This window comes from Doryrhamphus excisus, chromosome 7 (assembly GCF_030265055.1).
Source record: "Doryrhamphus excisus isolate RoL2022-K1 chromosome 7, RoL_Dexc_1.0, whole genome shotgun sequence".
NCBI lineage: Eukaryota > Metazoa > Chordata > Actinopteri > Syngnathiformes > Syngnathidae > Doryrhamphus > Doryrhamphus excisus.
In genome coordinates, this window is record NC_080472.1 from 20,676,150 (window position 1) to 20,699,967 (window position 23,818).

General features: G+C 39.6%; 2 protein-coding genes and 1 long non-coding RNA gene across 6 annotated transcripts in view; 1 reads left to right on the forward strand and 2 right to left on the reverse strand.

Annotated features, from left to right (window-relative positions):
• LOC131132751 (voltage-dependent calcium channel subunit alpha-2/delta-1-like) overlaps positions 1–16,751 on the reverse strand; it is a 71,881-nt gene extending 55,130 nt beyond the window's left edge. For both annotated transcript variants that reach the window (XM_058078664.1, XM_058078666.1), the window contains exons 1-3: positions 15,607–16,751; positions 4,873–4,954; positions 2,791–2,907 (exon numbers count right to left, since the gene is read on the reverse strand). In XM_058078664.1, coding sequence (XP_057934647.1) covers positions 2,791–2,907; positions 4,873–4,954; positions 15,607–15,686 — 279 coding nt within the window. In that variant the 5' untranslated portion in view covers positions 15,687–16,751. The remainder of the gene's footprint in view (positions 1–2,790; positions 2,908–4,872; positions 4,955–15,606) is intronic.
• On the forward strand, positions 15,810–23,605 carry LOC131132752 (uncharacterized). The gene is made up of 5 exons (XR_009130420.1): positions 15,810–16,334; positions 17,483–18,781; positions 18,911–19,040; positions 20,406–20,494; positions 21,630–23,605. It is a non-coding gene; the product is annotated as an uncharacterized LOC131132752 (long non-coding RNA).
• Positions 20,046–23,818, reverse strand: part of pcloa (piccolo presynaptic cytomatrix protein a) — a 44,217-nt gene continuing 40,444 nt past the window's right edge. For 2 of the 3 annotated variants that reach the window (XM_058078661.1, XM_058078662.1), the window contains 3 exons: positions 22,581–22,715; positions 21,871–22,016; positions 20,046–21,790 (listed from right to left, as the gene is read on the reverse strand). In XM_058078661.1, the coding sequence (XP_057934644.1) occupies positions 21,647–21,790; positions 21,871–22,016; positions 22,581–22,715 (425 nt within the window). In that variant the 3' untranslated portion in view covers positions 20,046–21,646. The remainder of the gene's footprint in view (positions 21,791–21,870; positions 22,017–22,580; positions 22,716–23,818) is intronic. The other variant, XM_058078663.1, reaches the window with a different exon arrangement.

A 23,818-nucleotide genomic window follows, 5' to 3' on the forward strand; every position in this document is an offset into this window, starting at 1 on the left:
AGTCACACTGGAGTATAAGTCGCATTTTTTGCGGGTAATTAATTTTACAAACGACTTGACCAAAACAAACATTACGTAAGAATATGTAAGATATGCTAACACAATGGTTATTCAGCTACACAGAAAATAAACATGAACAGAAAAGGTGTCCAGTGTTTATGTAACATAAACATTTTTTTTTTCATTTATAAGTCGCTCTGGAGTATAAGTCGCAGGAACAGCCAACCTATGAAAAAAAGTGCGACTTATCGTCCAGAAAATACGGTATAAATTTCAAAAAAGCCCTCTATTGGTAGCAGAAGTACGATAGATCGATCTAAGACACCACAAGGATGCGGAACACAATGTGCATTCATACACTGCAAAATTACACTTTGAAAAATCAACAAAAAAGTAAACCGCGCTCTAATGAGGGAACGCTGTAGTATTTGAATAGAATGAAGGTAGCGATGTATTCAAGATGAGATATGATATATATATATATAGTAAAAGCACAAATCACAGAGGTGGCGTTAAGAATGTGCTCCCGTGTTTCAAACGCTCCCGAAGAGGTTTTTCCACGCACGTAAACAGAAAGCCCATCCACCTTCTTTCATCCCAACAGCTGCCACCTGTTTAGCGATGTGCTCGGGAGACCAAAACACGAGCATCTGCTGTTGATGACTGGCAACATGTTCGCTGCGTCGCTCCCGTTGCGGGATGTTGGGATGGGGACACGCTCACTCGCACGGTAATCAACACTGTTCGCAATTTAGACATAAAAATCAAGAGACTAGCGCTCACGAGTGTGCGACGTGAACATGCGGCGCTCGTCGTGCGAGCGCAGCCCGTGATTAAGGCGTTAACGGCGGCGTCTCATGACTCACGGTGTCACTTTAATAAGGCACTCTTGCAACAGCCAGATCAGTGATCCTCTGTAATTATGCGCCACTACACAAGGCTTTCAACGCTTAGAGGCCCGTTAGTCAAGTGACATCCTAATGAACATGAAAGTGCAGCGGAGGGGACTTTAACAGCCAAGAGGAGAGGGATTCGGTCTGTTTAGGATGTTGCTAAGCGACCGGGGCGTCATGGTAACCCGGAGATGAAGAGGCGTTCCATCAATGGAAGCAACAGGAGAGGCTGAAGCTGGGTCATCTACCGACTCCTTAAAATAACCCCAATCGTCACTCAAAGAGCTGGATCTTCAGCTGTCTGATCTCAATTGTCTGGACGGGGTCGAGCGGCTCAGTCTGGGCACTCCTGGAAGGCGGCCATGTCCTTGGGAAATGTCCTGATGAGCGTGGAAGAACCGTGCCCTTAGCAACTAGCCATATTCCACTGGGGGGGAGATAACCGCAGAGCCATCAAAGTGTACTGGATAAGAGGAGACGTTTAATAATGAATGGCGACAGAGTCACAGGAGTCAAGAGGTGGCCTGGATATCTGTGTCCACGTCCACAGAGATGCGCAGGTCAAAGTGATGGAACTAAATGGCCCGAAGGCGTCACAGTGTTTGTCTGTAATTACAAAAAAAGCTAGGTAACATAAATACGACAGCAAAGCAGTTGACGGAAGTTAGCGTCTTCTTAGGTTTCGGCTAAACTACATCACAGAGAGATGCTAAGGCCCCGAGTGGATGGGATCATTTTGTGGGCTGCTAACTATAAACGTTAGCCTTCACCACAAGAACTGCTAATTAGAAATGCTATCATTCACCATCAGAACTCCTAGTTGAACTGTTAGCATTCCTCATGAAAACAGCTAACGAGGAATGCTAGCATTTACCATGACAACTGCCGAGTAGACATGTTTGCGTTCCCAATGAAAACTGCTAACTAGAAATATTAGCGTTCCCCGTGACAACAGCTAACTAGAAATGTTAGCATTCCCCATGACAGCTAACTAGAAATATTAGCATTCCCTGTGACAACAGCTAACTAGAAATATTAGCAGAAATATTAGCAGAAATATTAGCAGAAATATTAGCAGAAATATTAGCAGAAATATTAGCGTTCCCCATGACAACTGCTAACTAGAAACATTAGCGTTCCCCATGACAACAGCAAACTAGAAATATTAGCGTTCCCCATGACAACTGCTAACTAGAAATATTAGCATTCCCCGTGACAACAGCTAACTAGAAATATTAGCATTTCCCTTGACAACTGCTACATCAAAATATTAGTATTCCCCGTTACAACAGCTAACTAGAAATATTAGCATTCCCCATGACAACAGCTAACTAGAAATAATAGCATTCCCCATGACAACAGCTAACTAGAAATATTAGCATTCCCCATGACAACAGCTAACTAGAAATATTAGCATTCCAAATGACAACTGCTAACTAGAAACATTAGCATTCCCCGTGACAACAGCTAACTAGAAATATTAGCAGAAATATTAGCGTTCCCCATGACAACTGCTAACTAGAAATATTAGCGTTCCCCATGACAACTGCTAACTAGAAATATTAGCATTCCCCATGACAACTGCTAACTGGATAATTTGCCGTTTATCAATAAAACCGCTACCTTGAAATCTTAGCGTTGCCCATGAGAACTATGAATAGAAATGTTATGAGAACTTCCAATTAGAGATGTTAGCATGTCCCATGACAATGGCTAACTAGAAATGTTTGCGTTCCCAACGAGAGCCGCTAACAAGGAATGAAAACGCTGGGCTAGGTTGAGTCGTCAGTAGTCAGTGAGGTAACCATGGAAGCAGGCCATCGGGCTTTCAATTGGTTGTCCCGATGGTCAAGTCAAGTCCAATCTACTGCTGTCTCTTGCATGGACTTGGACTCACCTTCAGGGCTTTGGAGCGATTTTGCAGCAGCCTCTCGATGTTCCCGGCGGCCGTGGCCACCAGCTGCCGGGCGTTGTTGGACTCCACGCTGAAGTGCGTCTGGTGGTTTTTATAGATCTGATGAGGAAGGCGTGAAGGTCAGATTTTTGCGCAAAAACTCCATAATCAATTTCTACAAAATTTTGCAGAGTGGTGGTACATGTGAGGATGAACAAATTTGGTGCGAGTATGGATACAAGAATCTAAGCGTCCATTTGATGTTTGACTGAGCCAGGTCATAAAAGCGCCATGTCAGCTTACGTCATAACGATAACAATAATCACAAAAGAACACACATTTACTGCGCATATGTGGAATATCCCGTGAAATCACAAATGCCAAACAGCCAATTATTTTGCAGCCTGAAGGTCTTTTTCTTCAATGTCCGACATCCAAGTGAACATCGTATCGGTTCTCCTCGAGGCGTTGCTTTAGTACAAGAACAATATTAAAAGGGCACTGCTATGTATTTTCCTGGAAGATACTGTACATGTTACTGCTCTGGTTCGGTTTGTTCAGTTTTCTAAGACAATTTAGTGCGATTTTTGGTAACGGTCTGATGCTAGTAGCTGGAGCGAACAGCCGCCATGATTTTAAGGCTGGCTTTGGAGAATGTTCACCAGGCCCCGGCGAGGGTACCACCAATTTTCCCCAATGATATCTGAGGTTTGGCAAGCGAGTTTGTTCGTTTTTTTTTGTATATAAACCTTGCTAGGTCAAACGATATTCAATTTAAACACAATATGCTGTCATGTTAAAATTTTATCTGATTTGATAAAAAATAAACAAATTTTGAAAATAACATTTAGCATCAAATCACAAGAAAATTAAGATACGTTAACATTCACCACGAGAACCGCTAACTACAAATGTTAGCATTCACCGTGACAATAGCTAACCAGAAATATTAGCATTCTCTGTGACAACAGCTAACTAGAAATATTAGCATTCCCCATGACAACAGCTAACTAGAAATATTAGCATTCCCCATGACAACAGCTAACTAGAAATATTAGCATTCCCCATGACAACTGCTAACTAGAAATATTAGCATTCCCCGTGACAACAGCTAACTAGAAATATTAGCATTCCAAATGACAACTGCTAACTGGAAATATTAGCGTTCCCTGTGACAACAGCTAACTAGAAATATTAGCATTCCTTGTGACAACCGCTAACTAGAAATATTAGTATTCCCCGTGACAACCGCTAACTAGAAATATTAGCGTTCCCCATGACAACTGCTAACTAGAAATATTACCGTTCCCCATGACAACTGCTAACTAGAAATATTAGCATTCCCCATGACAACTGCTAACTAGAAATATTAGCATTGCCCATGACAACTGCTAACTCGAAATATTAGCGTTCCCCGTGACAACAGCTAACTACAAATGTTAGCATTCCCCATGACAACAGCTAACCAGAAATATTAGCATTCTCTGTGACAACAGCTAACTAGAAATATTAGCATTCTCTGTGACAACAGCTAACTAGAAATATTAGCATTCCCCATGACAACAGCTAACTAGAAATATTAGCATTCCCCATGACAACAGCTAACTACAAATGTTAGCATTCCCCATGACAACAGCTAACCAGAAATATTAGCATTCACCGTGACAATAGCTAACCAGAAATATTCCAAATGACAACTGCTAACTGGAAATATTAGCGTTCCCCGTGACAACAGCTAACTAGAAATATTAGCGTTCCTTGTGACAACTGCTAACTAGCAATGTTAGTGTTAGCCGACAGAACTGTTACAAAAATGGCAGCATTTACCACGAGAACTGCTAACTAGAACCGCTAACGAGAACTGCTAACTAGCGATGGTATTGTTAGCTAGGAAAACAATTACATGTAAGTAGAAATGGTAGCATTCACCGAGAGAGCGTCTAACTAGAAATTTGAGAATCACATTATTATTAGCTCTTGGACAAGGTGAGCTCTTGCAGAGTGCATTAGCATTAGCGCTAATGAGAAACTCCATTTAATGGAAGGATTCAAGTAAGGTCATCCAAAGACGGCGTCCAGACTCACCTGAATGAGACTTTGGATGCCGCTCGCCTTGTCTGTTAGCGTGATCAAGTCCTTTTGCATCTGGTCCACCCATTCTTTTATCCTGCGGACGCACACAAGCGTTCAATTAGTTAATTGGCAATATAAGGTGTCAATCATGGAATGACTACATTCAAGTGTTGATGTATGAAGTAATAATCATGTTTAGTCATGAGTGAATAGGCTACACGAGCTGTGCATTAAGACGGGAGCTATTCATAGACGGACGTATGAGTGTCACACCCTAGGGGGGGTTGAGGGGGGGGCGACAAATGTATTCTACTCAAGAGAAATGGGACAGAGAAAGACAACACTTGACAGAACCCATGAGCAAATGTACATGTTTACATTGTGTTGTGTTGGGACATCAACGGTAGACGTGCTAGCATTGCTGGCCCATCAAAACAAACAAATCCAATGCTTTTAGTTGTTGTTTGTTTCCTATGCCAGAAAACTGTTGGTTGGCATTTATGAAATTTGCTAACAAGAAACATTAGCTTTCACAATGAGTAAAAAAAAAAGTAAAAAAAAATAAAACATGTTAGCAGTTGACATGATAAATTTTAAATAGACATGCCAGTCCGCTAACTAGAAACGTTAGTGTTCACCATGAGAACCGCTAACTAGATGTGCTAGTGTTCTCCATGCGAACCGCTACATGCTAATCATGAGAACTAGATATTTTAGCATTTACCATGAGAAATCCAAACTAGATATGCTAGAACTGCTACGTGCTAACTAGAAATAGTAGCAGGCTCCATGGGAACTAGATATTTTAGGATTTACCATGAAAAATCTAGACTAGATATGCTAGAACCGCTAAGTGCTAACTCGAATGTTAGCGAAACTAGATATGCTAGAACCACTAAGAGCTAACTCGAAATAGTAGCAGGCTCCATGAGAACTAGATATTTTAGGATTTACCATGAGAAATCCAAACTAGATATGCTAGAACCTGCTAAGTGCTAACTTGAAATAGTAGCAGGCTCCATGAGAACTAGATATTTTAGGATTTACCATGAGAAATCCAAACTAGATATGCTAGAACCGCTAAGAGCTAACTCGAAATAGTAGCAATCACTATGAGAACTAGATATTTTAGGGTTTATCATGACAAATCCAAACTAGATATGCTAGAACCGCTAAGTGCTAACTCGAAATAGTAGCAGGCTCCATGAGAATTAGATATTTTAGCATTTAACATGAGAAATCCGAACTAGATATGCTAGAACCTGCTAAGTGCTAAATGGAAATAGTAGCAATCACTATGAGAACTAGATATTTTAGCATTTACAATGAGAAATCCAAACTAGATATGCTAGAACCGCTAAGTGCTAACTCAAAATAGTATCAGACTTCATGAGAACTAGATATTTTAGCATTTAACATGAGAAATCCAAACCAGATATGCTAGAACTGCTAAGAGCTAACTCGAAATAGTAGCAGGCTCCATGAGAACTAGATATTTTAGGATTTACCATGAGAAATCCAAACTAGACATGCTAGAACCTGCTAAGTGCTAACTCGAAATAGTAGCAATCACCATGAGAACTAGATATTTTAGCATTTACCATGAGAAATCCAAACTAGATATGCTAGAACCTGCTAAGTGCTAACTCGAAATAGTAGCAATCACCATGAGAACTAGATATTTTAGCATTTACCATGAGAAATCCAAACTAGATATGCCAGAACCTGCTAAGTGCTAACTCAAAATAGTAGCAATCACCATGAGAACTAGATATTTTAGCATTTACCATGAGAAATCCAAACTAGATATGCTAGAACCGCTAAGTGCTAACTAGAAATAATAGCAGGCTCCATGAGAACTAGATATTTTAGGATTTACCATGAGAAATCCAAACTAGATATGCTAGAACCGCTAAGTGCTAACTCAAAATAGTATCAGACTTCATGAGAACTAGATATTTTAGCATTTAACATGAGAAATCCAAACCAGATATGCTAGAACTGCTAAGAGCTAACTCGAAATAGTAGCAGGCTCCATGAGAACTAGATATTTTAGGATTTACCATGAGAAATCCAAACTAGACATGCTAGAACCTGCTAAGTGCTAACTCGAAATAGTAGCAATCACCATGAGAACTAGATATTTTAGCATTTACCATGAGAAATCCAAACTAGATATGCTAGAACCTGCTAAGTGCTAACTCGAAATAGTAGCAATCACCATGAGAACTAGATATTTTAGCATTTACCATGAGAAATCCAAACTAGATATGCCAGAACCTGCTAAGTGCTAACTCAAAATAGTAGCAATCACCATGAGAACTAGATATTTTAGCATTTACCATGAGAAATCCAAACTAGATATGCTAGAACCGCTAAGTGCTAACTAGAAATAATAGCAGGCTCCATGAGAACTAGATATTTTAGGATTTACCATGAGAAATCCAAACTAGATATGCTAGAACCGCTAAGTGCAAACTCGAAATAGTAGCAATCACTTTGAGAACTAGATATTTTAGGATTTACCATGAGAAATCCAAATTAGATATGCTAGAACCGCTAAGTGCTAACTCAAAATAGTATCAGACTTCATGAGAACTAGATATTTTAGCATTTACCATGAGAAATCCAAACTAGATATGCTAGAACCGCTAAGTGCTAACTGGAAATAGTAGCAATCACTATGAGAACTAGATATTTTAGCATTTACCATGAGAAATCCAAACCAGATATGCTAGAACCGCTAAGTGCTAACTCAAAATAGCAGCAATCACTATGCGAACTACATATTTTAGGATTTACCATGAGAAATCCAAACTAAATATGCTAGAACCGCTAAGTGCTAACTCGAAATAGTATCAGACTTCATGAGAACTAGATATTTTAGCATTTAACATGAGAAATCCAAACTAGATATGCTAGAACCGCTAAGAGCTAACTCGAAATAGTAGCAGGCTCCATGAGAATTAGATATTTTAGCATTTACCATGAGAAATCCAAACTAGATATGCTAGAACCGCTAAGTGCTAACTCGAAATAGTAGCGGACTTCATGAGAACTAGATATTTTAGCATTTACCATGAGAAATCCAAACTAGATATGCTAGAACCTGCTAAGTGCTAACCCAAAATAGTAGCAATCGCTATGAGAATAGCCATAGCATTTTCCATGAATAACAACATCTTTAACCAGCAGTTTTTCTCGTAAGCATATTTAGCATGAGCTTAAGTATACTGGAGTTAATTACTGTTATGTGTCATGCTAATAGCATCAGCTTTGATTGATTGTAGCCATGTTTTAGCAATGCTAGCAAGTCAAGCTATTTCCTGGTGTTCCACGGATAGAGTGCAAATAGAAATAATAGAAATAGGCTTCTTAGCAAGTGGGCGTCGCTAGTGACTCAGCGAGAAACGTGCGAGGGCCAAGAGGCTAGCGGTTCTCACGCTCGGCCGACTCTCATATGGCCACCGTGGAGTCTGCCAGCGACGTAGCGACTCGCTCTCCGAGGAAGGAATTCCGATGTAAAAAAAAAAAAAGAGTGGAACAAAACTGGGCCGGTTTTCCTTGGGTGTTCTCTTACTGTAACAAGCTCGGCATTCTTGGCGGCGCCGAGGAAGTTATGCAAGCGGTGTTGATGCTTATGAGTGGACGCGGCTAATTAGTGTTCTCCGCAGCCTTTAGATGCTTTCTAAGTGCTTTCAACGTCTTATTTGGTGTGCGGCGCTATGTGCTGACAGGACGTTCCGTACTGTTCTATCAGCAGCGAGCAGCTGTCCCTGGCAAAAGGCTAAATATGTCCGTCTCACGTTACACTGTATTTGCTTTAAATAAGACAACACGGTCCTTCAGGGCTCCTGTGTCAAAGTCCCCCCCCCCCTACGACTGACGCTATGGCAGGTCAAGAGGTTGTCACGCTGTATGCCGTGGGGCGGGGGCCAGGGTTGCATGGAGGTTGGGCGAGAGGTTAATTTTCTTTATGGAAGGGCTCATGTATTTTTTATTCTAAGCTGATAGATTGTTTTCACTGGAGCTATGGAAAAGAAACAAAAACACGGGGGCACTTCTTGTCACCGCTTCGGCTAGCAGTTGTCACGCTGAGTGCTAACGACTTTCGCTAACAGTTCTCATGACGTTTATCCAAACTTTTTTTTTTTTTTTTTAGCTATTACAGGTTCTAATTAGGAACGCTAAAAAGGTCACAGCTGTGGATATAGTAGCTCACAATATCAATATTCTACTATTACATTATATCATGATATCGACCACTTAGCACATCAATATATATCATATTGTACCATTAGAAATATCACAATATCAATATTGTACAATATCTCCCACTATCAATATTGTACCAATATCACAATATTGTACTTTTAGAGATATTACAATTACGAGATATCACAATATTGATATTTACCATTAGTGATACCAGGATATAGACCAATTAGAGATGTGACGATACCTACAATACTGATATTGTACAATGAGCGATATCACAATATGGATATTGTGCCATTAGCAATAACAAATATCGAAATTGTACCATTAGAGATATCACAATATCCATATTGTACTATTACTGATACCATGATACCCCACAATATTGACATGGTAGTACCATTCGAGAAATCACAACATTGACCATTAGAGATATCACAATATCGATATTATACCATTCGCGATATCGCAATTTGAACATATTGATATTTATCATTAAAAATATTGTTATATTGACATTGTCCAATTAGCGATATCACAGTACTTCACATTATTGATATTGTACCATTAGCGATATCGCAATTTGAACATATTGATATCAATCACTAGAAATATTGTTATATTGACAATGTCCAATTAGCGATATCACAGTACTTCACATTATCGATATTGTACCATTAGCGATATCGGAATTTGAACATATTGATATCAATCACTAGAAATATTGTTATATTGACAATGTCCAATTAGCGATATCACAGTACTTCACATTAGCGATATTGTACCATTAGCGATATCGCAATTTGAACATATGATATCAATCACTAGAAATATTGTTATATTGACATTGTCCAATTAGCGATATCACAGTACTTCACATTATCGATATTGTACCATTAGCGATATCACAATTTGAACATATTGATATTTATCATGAGAAATATTGTTATATTGACATTGTCCAATTAGCGATATCACAATACTTCACATTATCGATATTGTACCATTAGCGATATCGCAATTTGAACATATTGATATCAATCACTAGAAATATTGTTATATTGACAATGTCCAATTAGCGATATCACAGTACCTCACAATATCGATACTGTACCATTAGCGATATCACAATTTGAACATATTGATATCAATCACTAGAAATATTGTTATATTGACATTGTCCAATTAGCGATATCACAGTACTTCACATTATCGATATTGTACCATTAGCGATATCGCAATTTGAACATATTGACATCAATCACTAGAAATATTGTTATATTGACAATGTCCAATTAGCGATATCACAGTACCTCACAATATCGATACTGTACCATTAGCGATATCACAATTTGAACATATTGATATTTATCATGAGAAATATTGTTATATTGACATTGTCCAATTAGTGATATCGCAGTACTTCACATTATCGATATTGTACCATTAGCGATATCGCAATTTGAAAATATAGATATTTATCATGAGAAATATTGTTATATTGACATTGTCCAATTAGCGATATCACACTACTTCACATTATCGATATTGTACCATTAGCGATATCGCAATTTGAACATATTGATATCAATCACTAGAAATATTGTTATATTGACATTGTCCAATTAGCGATATCACAGTACTTCACATTATCGATATTGTACCATTAGCGATATCGCAATTTGAACATATTGATATTTATCATTAGAAATATTGTTATATTGACAATGTCCAATTAGCGATATCACAGTACCTCACAATATCGATACTGTACCATTAGCGATATCACAATTTGAACATATTGATATTAATCACGAGAAATATTGTTATATTGACATTGTCCAATTAGCGATATCACAGTACTTCACATTATCGATATTGTACCATTAGCGATATCGCAATTTGAAAATATAGATATTTATCATTAGAAATATTGTTATATTGACAATGTCCAATTAGCAATATCACAGTACTTTACAATATCGATACTGTACCATCAGAGATATTATAATATCGATATTGTAGCATTAGCAGTCATGCAATGTTGTGGCTATTTACCATAATTCTGTATGTATGCTAATAATATAATAATCAGTTATTTCTTGTTATCAGATTTTGCATTATTTTCAATCATTCTATTTGATAGGACCTTCCAAAGGCCCCCCAATACATCCGACCCCGAGAGCACCCAAAAACTCTTCCTTAGCTCGTCCTGATGTGGTTTGCCACCCCCTCCCTTCCCTTCCCGTGCATCCATCTTTCACTCTGCTCACTGTCACTTCCTACTGCGCTCCAGAGACGATACCACGGGGATGAGCGCCCTGTCACCTCCGCACAGAGCCGCCAACGTCGCTACGCATCCATCCACTTAGCCGCTCTCTTCCCAAAAAAAACACACACACACACACTAGTGTATCCAGTGTGTATAAATAGACAGATTACAGCCAATCCAGACCCTCTTTGGAGAAAATGTCCAATTAAGGTAAACGCTATGGCAGCAATGTTCCCCAATGGCTCCAAAAAGCCTCTATTAAACAATTCCAGTCTCGGCACGACCATTCCATTATGCGGGGTGGGGGGGTCTCCACAAAGCCATCACTGGCTGTCGAGGGCCCACTTTGCTCAGCAACACACCTGGGCCATTTTCCTATGATATTTCAGCACTTCATGGCCGCTTCAGCACTTTTACAGATTATGTGTACACTTCACTGAAAATAAAAAAAAATAAAAAGTCCTCAAAAAAACAAAACGGTTCTCATGGCAGTACCTCGCAGCCACATGGAAAATTCCCAGGAAACTTTCCACTGGGTTGTTACCACGGCAACGTGGGCACTCCGCTCACAGCTGCAGCGCAGGAAGCACATCTGTAGACTTTTACATAACAAGCATGGACACCATTATTTACCTTTTTTTTTAACCTTGGAATTCATTTTACTACTTCAATTTTTTTTTTTTAAAGTTTGTACGATTTTGCGCTGTTATTTGTCATGAAAGTGTAAAAAAAAAAAAAAATTAAACTAAACTTAACGTTGCTAACCTTCCCATCCACGAGTTTTAGCGTCCTTGTTAACATTGCTGTGTTTTAGTCGCACTGATGACACGCGCTCTTCTGTTCACTTCCTGTCGCCGTGTTTCGAGAGCCCCGCCCCCTCCTCCTCCTCCTCCTCCCCCTGGTCCCAATGTTGTTGTGTTCACATAAAGTGCCTCCTCACATTACCACGGCGGAGAAGATTGGCCGAGACAAGACAGCGAGCAGAGCGGCGTGGCTCTTTGGCTGAGCATGAAATCGACTTAGCCTTTAAAAAAAAAAAAAAAAAAAACAGCGATAGAAATGGACAGAATATCAAATGTATGAAAAGCGTAATATCATAACTATAGAATAAACAACATAGAACGCTTATCTATAAGTTCTAAACACAGGATGATGCTTAGATGCAAGATGGAGACGTCGGCAGACATGACATGAAGGGTGCACGGGTGTAGACGACCACGATGTATCTCACTAAATTGGTTACAAATAGGCAAAACCAAATCCAAAAGTATATAAAATAGTGACTTAGTGGGGGGTGGGGGGGGGGATCAGCCCACCACACCAGCCCGCCCGCCTGCCTTTGAGCCACGGATCAATCCACTTAGCGACCATGAAATATCTGCAAGTCTGACATCACCGCACTGAGGAGCATTAGGCAGAGTGCCATCATGGCTCCCCGCACCCCCACCGCCATCACCGAGGACGCCACCACGCCCCTTGACGATCATCGAGAACCTCCAGATGATATTCACAATCTTTGAGCACAACAGATATATGTATGAACCATCTCTCTACAGAAATATCTTTGTACTGTAGATGACCTTTGACCTGTCAGGTACTGAAAAAAATAGCTAAACTCTCCTGTCATATACGGGACCTTTACTAGCGGAGTCAATCCTTAAAAACAGCAGAGCACTCCTGTGATGTAGACCATCTTTGACTAGTCCATTCATTTTCTATGCTCACTTTGCGGGGGTATGCTGGAGCCTATCCCAGCTGTCTCCAGGCGAGAGGCGGGGTACACCCTGGACTGGTCGCCAGCCAATCTTGACTAGCTAGGCTCCAAAAAAAAAACAGCAGCGTGCTCCTGTCAAATAGAGGATCTATCACCAGCATTTTTGACAAGCTATATTAGATGATAAAAAACAGCAAAGCACTCATGTGACAGAGACATTTTTTTACTAGCGAGGTCCTAAAAAACAGCAGCGTGCTCCTGTCAAATAGAGGATCCATCACCAGCATTTTTCACAAGCTATATTAGGTGATAAAAAACAGCAACAGAGGTAATTTTTACAAGTAATTTTTTACTAGCTTAGTCCTAAAAAACAGCAACGTGCTACTGTCAAATAGAGGATCTATCACCAGCATTTTTGACAAGCTATATTAGGTGATAAAAAACAGCAAAGCACTCATGTGACAGAGACAATATTTACTAGCTTGGTCTTAAAAAACAGCAACGTGCTACTGTCAAATAGAGGATCTATCACCAGCATTTTTGACAAGCTATATTAGATGATAAAAAACAGCAAAGCACTCATGTGACAGAGACAATATTTACTAGCTTGGTCTTAAAAAACAGCAACGTGCTACTGTCAAATAGAGGATCTATCACCAGCATTTTTGACAAGCTATATTAGGTGATAAAAAACAGCAACAGAGGTAATTTTTACAAGTAATTTTTACTAGCTTGGTCCTAAAAAACAGCAACGTGCTACTGTCAAATAGAGGATCTATCACCAGCATTTTTGACAAGCTATATTAGGTGATAAAAAAACAGCAAAGCACTCATGTGACAGAGACCATTTTTTACTAGCTTGGTCCTAAAAATCAGCAACGTGCTCCTGTCAAATAGAGGATCTATCACCAGCATTTTTGACAAGCTATATTAGGTGATAAAAAACAGCAAGGCACTCATGTAACAGAGACAATTTTTTACTGGCTTGGTCCTAAAAAACAGCAACATATTACTGTCAAATAGAGGATCTATCACCAGCATTTTTGACAAGCTATATTAGATGATAAAAAACAGCAAAGCACTCATGTGACAGAGATAATTTTTTACTAGCTTGGTCCTAAAAAACAGCAGCGTGCTCCTGTCAAATAGAGGATCTATCACCAGCATTTTTGACAAGCTATATTAGGTGATAAAAAACAGCAAAGCACTCATGTGACAGAGACATTTTTTTTTACTAGCGAGGTCCTAAAAAACAGCAGCGTGCTCCTGTCAAATAGAGGATCCATCACAAGCATTTTTGACAAGCTATATTAGATGATAAAAAACAGCAAAGCACTCATGTGACAGAGATATTTTTTTACTAGCTAGGTCCTAAAAAACAGCAATGTGCTCCTGTCAAATAGAGGATCCATCACCAGCATTTTTTGTATTCTGTCCTTCAAAAGTAGTAGTAGTAGTAGTGCACATTTGTCATATAGACCATCTTTGACAAGCTATATTAGGTGATAAAAAACAGCAAAGCACTCATGTGACAGAGACAATTTTTGACTAGCTTGGTCCTAAAAATCAGCAACGTGCTCCTGTCTAATAGAGGATCTATCACCAGCATTTTTTACAAGCTATATTAGATGATAAAAAACAGCAACGCACTCATGTGACAGACACATTTTTTTCCTAGCTAGGTGCTAAGAAAACAGCAACGTGCTCCTGTCAAATAGAGGATCCATCACCAGCATTTTTTGTATTCTGTCCTTCAAAAGTAGTAGTAGTAGTGCACATTTGTCATATAGACCATCTTTGACAAGCTATATTAGGTGATAAAAAAACAGCAAAGCACTCATACAGAGACAATTTTTGACTAGCTTGGTCCTAAAAAACAGCAGAACACTCCTTTCATATAGAGGATCTCGATAAGCTATTTTAGTAGGTCCCTAAAAACAGCAGTGCACTCCATTTTTTCTCTGGTAGGTCCTTTAAAAAAAACAACAGTTTTAACATACAGGTCATCTTTGACTGGCATTTTTTTGCAGAAGGTCCTTAAAAACAGCAGAGTGCTCCTCCTCCTCAAATAGAGGATCTACATATGTAGAGGATCTTTGACCAGTGTGTTCATAGTCGTGCTTCTGTCAAATATCGGCTGTTCAGTACAACCGCAGAGGGTGTCTGTCATTAATAGAGGATCTTGGATTTAGCGGTTTCCAAACAGGAAGTACACAAACACATGATGGCAATCATAACTGCTGTGTTATTGTGATGATTGTGGAGAGAAGAGCGTCAAGCATGCATAGGGTTGAGTTAAATCGTGAAAAAAGAACAAAGTTTGACACATTTGACACCCACACACCCACCACCACCGCCCCCCCGTGGGTATGCATGTGTCACGCCGCAGAAAATAGCCCCCAAATATATCGGCTTTCACAAGTTGTGTTGCCAGGTTTGTTTGTTTTTTCTACTTTTGATTGCCAGTGGCAATCACAAAAGACAACTCCAAAAAAACTGCAATACTACGAGTAATACTGTGAGAGGATACTTTAGTACTCACATGTGCGCGTTGGGGAACTGTCCGGTGGACACGCAGGACACGCTGGAGAGTAGCAAAAGTACACACACGCAGTAATCCATCGCTTTCTACAGATGAAAACCACGGGGGAAATATCCTAAAGAATAGTAAAGATCCACAAATCCACGGCGTCGTCCTGCGTCTGCTTCTTCTTCGTCTCCTTCTGCTGCACACAAATCACATCAGCCCGCCCCCACTCCCACTCCCACCGGCTCGGTTACACTGTCATAAAAAGACCGGGAAAGGGGGGCGGTGTCACACACGGCCTCCAAATGTGGACATGTTGCCCTGCTCGTTCTCTACGGGCTCTTTTCAAACGCTTCCATCTTCTCATAAGTGCTTCTTGGATCGCCATATCGACTTCATATCACGCATGGCGCCACCTATACTAAAAGTGTCCACTAGAGGGCAGAGGGCGACAAAACGGCTTCACTTCGACTTCCGGTTCGAACGTCAATAATCACTGCTATATCGAATATCGCTCCCTCAAGATATCCGCTTTTCAAAGAATTATTATTTTATAACTGTTAATTATTTCGTGGCTGATTATGTCATAAATTCATAAAGTCAAAAATATTGAAAGCCAAGTTATATTTAGTACTGTGGTTACTAGGCATCAGCAATGCTACATTATATTTCTACCTTTCTGCATGGAGACTATTGAGCTGGTGAAATCGAGTGAAAAAAAGGTTCTCCTCTCGTCCTGTCTGGTAAGTTATTGTCTCTTTTTCTCCGTCTTCCACACTGCGTTTGAAGTACAAACATTTGTATGAAGTAAATCAAATAAACTAACTAGTTAGCGCGCTAGCTTGAAGTACAAACATTTACAAGAAGTAAATCAAAGAAGCTAACTACGTAGTTAGCGCGCTAGCTTGAAGTACAAACATCTACAATAAGTAAATCAAAGACGCTAACTAGTTAGCGCGCTAGCTTGAAGTACAAACATTTACAAGAAGTAAATTAAAGACGCTAACTAGTTAGCTCGCTAGCTTGACGTACAAACATTTACAAGTAAATCAAATAAGCGAACTAGTTAGCGCGCTAGCTTGAAGTACAAACATTTACAAGAAGTAAATCAAAGAAGCTAACTAGTTCGCGCGCTAGCTTGCTATGCTAGCGGCAGCCATCTTGCCTCGGCAATATGACGTCAAGAAAGAATAACAGCGATTATCCGGGTGTTATTTCAAGACTACGGGGATCTGATAATGTTTAAAAGTGTATTTAGAAAATCAAATATGTATTTTATGCTCTAACGGTGAAAATATTTCATGTATTGGTACTGACTTATACATTATATCACCAAAATTAATTTGACTCAGTTGGATTGGTAACAGGTTTACCGTGATAAACGAGGGATTGTACTTTTGGAATCATTAGAAACTTGTAAATATGTATTTAAGCTCAAACAATAAAAATTTTCATGTATTAGCACTGACTTATGTACATATCACGAGGATTCATTTGACTCAGTCCGATTGGTAACCAATTTACCGTGGTAAACGAGGGATTATTGTATTTTTGGAATCATTAGAAACTTGTAAATATGTATTTAAGCTCAAACAATAGCAATTTTCATGTATTAGCACTGACTTATGTACATATCATGGGAATTAATTTGACTCAGTCAGATTGGTAACCGATTTACCGTGGTAAACGAGGGATTATTGTATTTTTGGAATCATTAGAAACTTGTAAATATGTCTTTAAGCTCAAACAATAACAATTTTCATGTAGTAGCACTGAGTTATGTATATATCACGGGAATTCATTTGACTTAGTTGGATTTGTAACCAATTAACTGCGATAAACGAGGGATTTTTTTTACTTTTATTGTTGTTTTTGTTTTCTTGCTACAAAGGGGAGTCAAAGGCCTGCTGAGTCACAAAGGTTCGCTTCAGCCTGAGGGAAAGAGCATCCGCCAAACGTCGATGCGAGCGCACCCGTCAAAGATAAGATTGTTTTTCTGAGTGAATTTGCAATGATTTGATGCGTGTGCGTGCATGTGTGTTGTGTGTGTGTGTGTGCGCGCGTGCAGCAGGTGCGGCCTCAGCCTCGCCAGCTCCCGACCCCACCCACCTGTCCGGGGAATTGCCCAGCTGCCGTCGCTTAGCAACGCCTCGTCCGTCTCCACGCCGACTCGCACGGATGTTGTTGTTGCTGACGCTGAAGAAGAACACAATTGTTGCATTTTTTTTTTTTTACAGCTTTTAAATGCTGCGTTCGGGGCTTCATTTTGGGTGTCGATGGGATCCTGCTTGGGGCACAGACCAGGACTAAAGTCTCATTCGGAGTTTAATTAGTAAAAAAAAAAAAAGTATAAGAATGTTTTATAGTGGATGGAAAGAAAAATAATAAAGGACGTTATTGTCTTTTATGACAGACCAAACTCAATTAAAAAAATAAGTTAATATGAGGGTTCAATTCCACCCTCGGCCATCTCTGTGTGGAGTTTGCATGTTCTCTCCGTGCATGCGTGGGATTTCTCCGGGTACTCCGGTTTCCTCCCACATTCCAAAAACATGCTAGGTTAATTAGCCACTCCAAATTGTCCATAGGTATGAATGTGAGTGTGAATGGTTGTTTGTCTATATGTGCCCTGTGTTTGGCTGGCTGGCCACCAGTCCAGGGTGTACCCCGCCTCTCGCCCCAAGACAGCTGGGATAGGCTCCAGCACCCCCCGCGCTCCTCGTGGGGAAAAGCGGTAGAAAATGAATGAAAGAATCTAATAGAGAAAAACACTTTTAATTAAATTCTGATCCAGATTTCATTGTAATGATAAAAAATGGCATCATAATTTTAGGAAGTGTTTTTCCAAGTCCTCGTCTTGTGATGTTGGGTTGTCATCATGGCGCCCGGTTGACGAGGGCGAAGGGAAGCGACGGCGCTCGTGTGTTTGATATGATATGATGTTTGTGTCTTTGTGTGTGTGCGGACAGAGTGACTGATCACATTACCATGAGGACGAGCTACTCTGTCAGGAGGAGGACAGAGTCTGGGCCGGGCCGAGGGACACTGGAGGCGTCCAATGACAGCAAGCCGGCTCAGAGGTGGGGGGGGGGGGCAGAGGTGATTGGACGTGAAGGATCCTGACTTGAATATGAAAGACGTCACAGAGACCACGTTTGCAGAACACATGAATTCACTCTCGATGAAGAAGGTTAGTCACCTTGTGGAGCAGAAATAACTTTGCTTCAAAACTTCCTCATCCTTGACCAACATGTCTGCTGTACTTCCTGAATGATTTTTCCACATATAAATGATCTTTTACAATTTTTTTTATTTGCAGTTGTACCTTAAAGACAAAAAGGATCTTGACAATTGTTACCAGCCTGTACAGTGTACAACATCACCCTCTGCTGGACGAAGTATACAAGTACAACAGTCCACTGGCGAACCAATAACCAACATTTTTTAAGGTAGGTTTTGCATAATTCCCCAAATAATTAAATCCATATTGACCATCGCAATAAAGTTGATTAAACCTAAAAAAAAAAGAGAAAATAAAAAAATGACACATTCTTGGATGTCTAATGGTTACTTTTTGGAACTATATTGTCTTGACCAATCTATTTTGGTTTAATCCCCATTATTGCCATGGTCAATGTGTATTATTTTAGTCAATAATGATGATTCCGATAAAGTCACAAAAACTCTAATGGCAGGAACCGAGATGTAAATAAATGTTGAATGGTAACTTTTTAAGAAATTACAAAGAGGAGTGAGACATCCATAGATGTTTTATGATTATCTATTGGCCCCTATGTTTTCTTCATCAACATCATATTACATATGTTTTTATATTAATATTTAATCAACTAATACAAATTGACAATGACGCACGGTGGATGAGTGGTTTGCATGCGGGGTCCAGGGTGTACCCCGCCTCTCGCCCGGAGACAGCTGGGATAGGCTCCAGCATGCCCGCAACCTCCAAGAGAATAATCGGTATAGAAAATGATTGACTGAATATACATTAACAATGGCAATATAGTTGATTAAAATTACAAAAAATAAAATGGAGCCAAGCGTTAGCCATCCTGAGATGTTTTATGGTTATTTTTTGTCACTATGTTCTCTTGACTAAAGTATTAGTATTACTTCAATCAAATTTAATCAACATATTTAATTACTTCATTCAAGATTGATCATGGCAATAAAGTTGTAAAAAATACAATGAATGAAAAAAAAGTGAGCAGTCCATAGATGTTTTACGGTTAACATTTTGTCACATTGTTTTAATAATAATAATACATTGCTTTTATCAATAATTACAACGTACAACGCTAATATGCTGGTAAATGTAAAACAGCACCCTCTGGTGGCTGACCACTGACTAGCTAGCGCTAATATGATAGTAAATGTAAAACAGCACACTCTGCTGGTTGAGGTGTAGAAGTGCAACCATCCAGTGTAGAGCGGTTCACTGTCCCCTTATCACCAAAACAATACAATATTGAAGCCTTTCCCTTTAAAAAAAAAACACCACCAGTGCTTCGTTTGTACTCATATTTAATATATTTCCACATGGGGGGGGGGCAACAGCCATTTTTACAGCACAATTTGCATAATGTATCAATACCTCCTGTATACAATCACAAAACCAATAGACAGTAGAGTTCTCTTTACTTACAAGTGGAAAACAAAACAGACAGAGCAGAGCATCGTCTTTGTACAGTCAGCATATAATCATAATCATCATGAATAAATACCCCCGCGCCCCCCAACCAATTGTTCTAGATCCTTCTCTACACTTCATTCTCTTTTTTTTTCTCCTCTAATAGTAATCTGGACACAAAAATATTATGAGCCACCAACGAAACATGCAACATCCAGAGTGAGCACATTGAAGACTGTGTACTGCCCTCGTGTGGTGAGTTTGCCGCGTTACAGCCAGAAAACAGAAGGAACTGTTGCTCCTTACTTAGCAAACAAACGGTGTTTGTTTTTTTTTTTTATTTAAAAAAAGGTGACGTATTTACACGGCTGGGTTGTTAAACGCGCGTGTTTGTGAGGCGACGACGCGTGGCGGGATTTAAACCATGTCGTTAAAAAAAAAAAACCCGCCCACGTTGACTTGAAAACCACAATGGGGACAAACAGTGTGTCTTTTTGGTCGTCGCTCAAAGTGAGGCCGGGAAATGACTAGGCGCTTTTATCGGAATATATATATATATTTTTTTCTTGTAAACGGAAAAAATTCACTGAGTTTCCTAACATAAAAGCATGATGTATAAAAAAGCCTACTACCACCTGTAAACACTCCCGCACGCATTGGGAATAAATAATACCTAATTCAATAAAAAAAAAAAACATTAAAAAAAAGAAAAATGCATAAAAAGGGTCCGCATGTGACGTTCCAGTCTGGTGGGAATATGGTGCTTACTGCATAGAAACAACATGAACAAACCATGAAATATTCCGACGTCGCTTTTCCACGCGATATTGCCGGCTAATATCGGACCGCCGGGAGACGAAGGATCCCACATTTTACATTCAAGGAGGAAAAAGTGCTGAAAAAACCAAAGCTTTTGTTGCGGAGAAATAAAAACAATCATCTAGAGCTGATTGTCTGTGATAAAGATAGTCTTTTCTATATCTATACTATATGGATCTATGATAAATGGACAATAGGATTTTCTATGTACACAGTGACCCAGACTGACACACACACACACATACTAATGACCAATTCATTATAATGCTAATCATCTCATAGAACTCTGTTTAAAGTGAACACGCGGCGTGGAATGCTAGGTAGTGTGTGTGTGTGTGTGTATGCGTGAAACATGGTGACCAGAAGAAGGGATGATATCATAATATCATAATAGAAAAATAAATAATCATTGGCAAACGTGTGGGATGAAGGAGCGCGTGTGTGTCCCTGTATTTAGCGTGTGTGTTCTTGTACCTGCTTGATCGATCGGGCCGTCCCGTCGCCCGCGTCGCCCGCGTCGCCCGCGTCGCCGCTTCCTGTCACAACTGACTAAACGTGTCCGTCCATACAGGAAGCCCCGGCGCGGCCCTAGGAGTGAATCTGGGCGGTGCTGGCCAGCAGCTTGTGCCAGCTGACCACACGCTTGCGAAGGTCCACCTTGTCCAGCCACACGTACGCCTCGCCGATCAGCGTCTTCTTCATGAACTTGCCGCCGTTGGACACCAGGAAGAGCTACAAGGGAAAAAAAGGAAGGTTAGAAAAAGTAGAAGACCACCTTGTTGAACGTCGGGGTAAGGGGCAGGGGGCGTCACCTGTAAGGAGTGCCCGGCGGGGTTCATGCAGAAGCGGAAGGTCTCGTTGAAGGATGGCTCGCGATCGTGGCGACACACCCTGGTCTTCTTCTTGATGATCCTCTTCTGGGTGGCGATGTTGACCACGTAGAGCTTCACGTACAGATCTGACAAAGAAGAAGAAGAAAAAGAAGAACAAGATGAACGAGAGCAACCTGAAGAAAAGGAAGAAGACCAAGAAGGAGGAGAACAAGAAGAAGAGGATGAAGAACAAAAACAGCAAGAGGACCAAGATGAAGAACAGAAGAACACAAAGAAGACAAAAAATGTAGAAGAATGATGAAGGGCTGCATGCGTGGTTAGTGCGCAGGCCTCACAGCTAGGAGACCCGGGTTCAATTCCACCCTCGGCCCTCCTTGCTTTCCTCCAGGTACAAGTCCAAAAACATGCTAGGTTAATTAGCGACTCCAAATTGTCCATAGGTATGAATGTGAGTGTGAATGGTTGTTTGTCTATATGTGCCCTGTGATTGGCTGGCTGGCCACCAGTCCAGGGTGTAGACAGCTGGGATAGGCTCCAGCATGAGGATAAGCGGTAGAAAATGAATGAATGATGAAATAATTCCAACTGTGAGCATGTGTAGTACAATAGAGTAGTGTCCTACATGTACTGTACATGTATAGTATACAGTACATGTAGAGTATGTGTAAGTAGGAGCACGTCTGAAATACCAGGCAGGTGGTCTGCAGTCTTGAACTTGTAGGTGATGTTACGACACTGAAGGATCTCCAGGACCAGGTGGTCTCCCTCCGTCCTCACCTCCTTCTTCAGGGCAATCTTGATCTCACCCATCACCTGGGACTTACCTGGACACACACACACAGGTATACACACATACACAGTACATTATATTCATCTCATCTCCTATCCCATACGGTAGTACACATACACTGTATATTATATTATATACAGTAGTATACATACATACAGTATATTATATTATATTCAAGAATCACAATGACTTATTCAGTCCATGTATTTAGCAGTATTACAGTACCAGTACTGTATGTCATAACGTTAAATCATGCGTTTGGGTGAATGAATATGTATATGTGAATATGAATAAAGTATGCATATGTGAATATGAATACTATATGTATTTATGTGAATCTGAATATAGTATGTGTATGTGAATATGAATATTCATATTCACGTACGCATATAGTATAGTATGCATATGTGAATATGAATATGGTATGTGAATATGCATACTATATGTATACGTGAATATGAATATAGTATGCGTATGTGAATATGAATATGGTATGCATACATGAATATGAATATAGTATGTGAATATGGATACTATATGTATTTATGTGAATCTGAATATAGTATGTGTATGTGAATATGAATATTCATATTCACGTACGCATATAGTATAGTATGCATATGTGAATATGAATATGGTATGTGAATATGCATACTATATGTATACGTGAATATGAATATAGTATGCGTATGTGAATATGAATATGGTATGCATACATGAATATGAATATAGTATGTGAATATGGATACTATATGTATACGTGAATATGAATATAGTATGCGTATGTGAATATGAATACTATATGTATACGTGAATATGAGTATAGTATGTGTATGTGAATATGAATATAGTATGCGTATGTGAATATGAATACTATATGTATACGTGAATATGAATATAGTATGTGTATGTGAATATAGTATGCGTATGTGAATATGAATATAGTATGCGTATGTGAATATGAATACTATATGTATACGTGAATATGAGTATAGTATGTGTATGTGAATATGAATATAGTATGCGTATGTGAATATGAATACTATATGTATACGTGAATATGAGTATAGTATGTGTATGTGAATATGAATACTATAAGCGTACGTGAATATGAATACTATATGCGTACGTGAATAT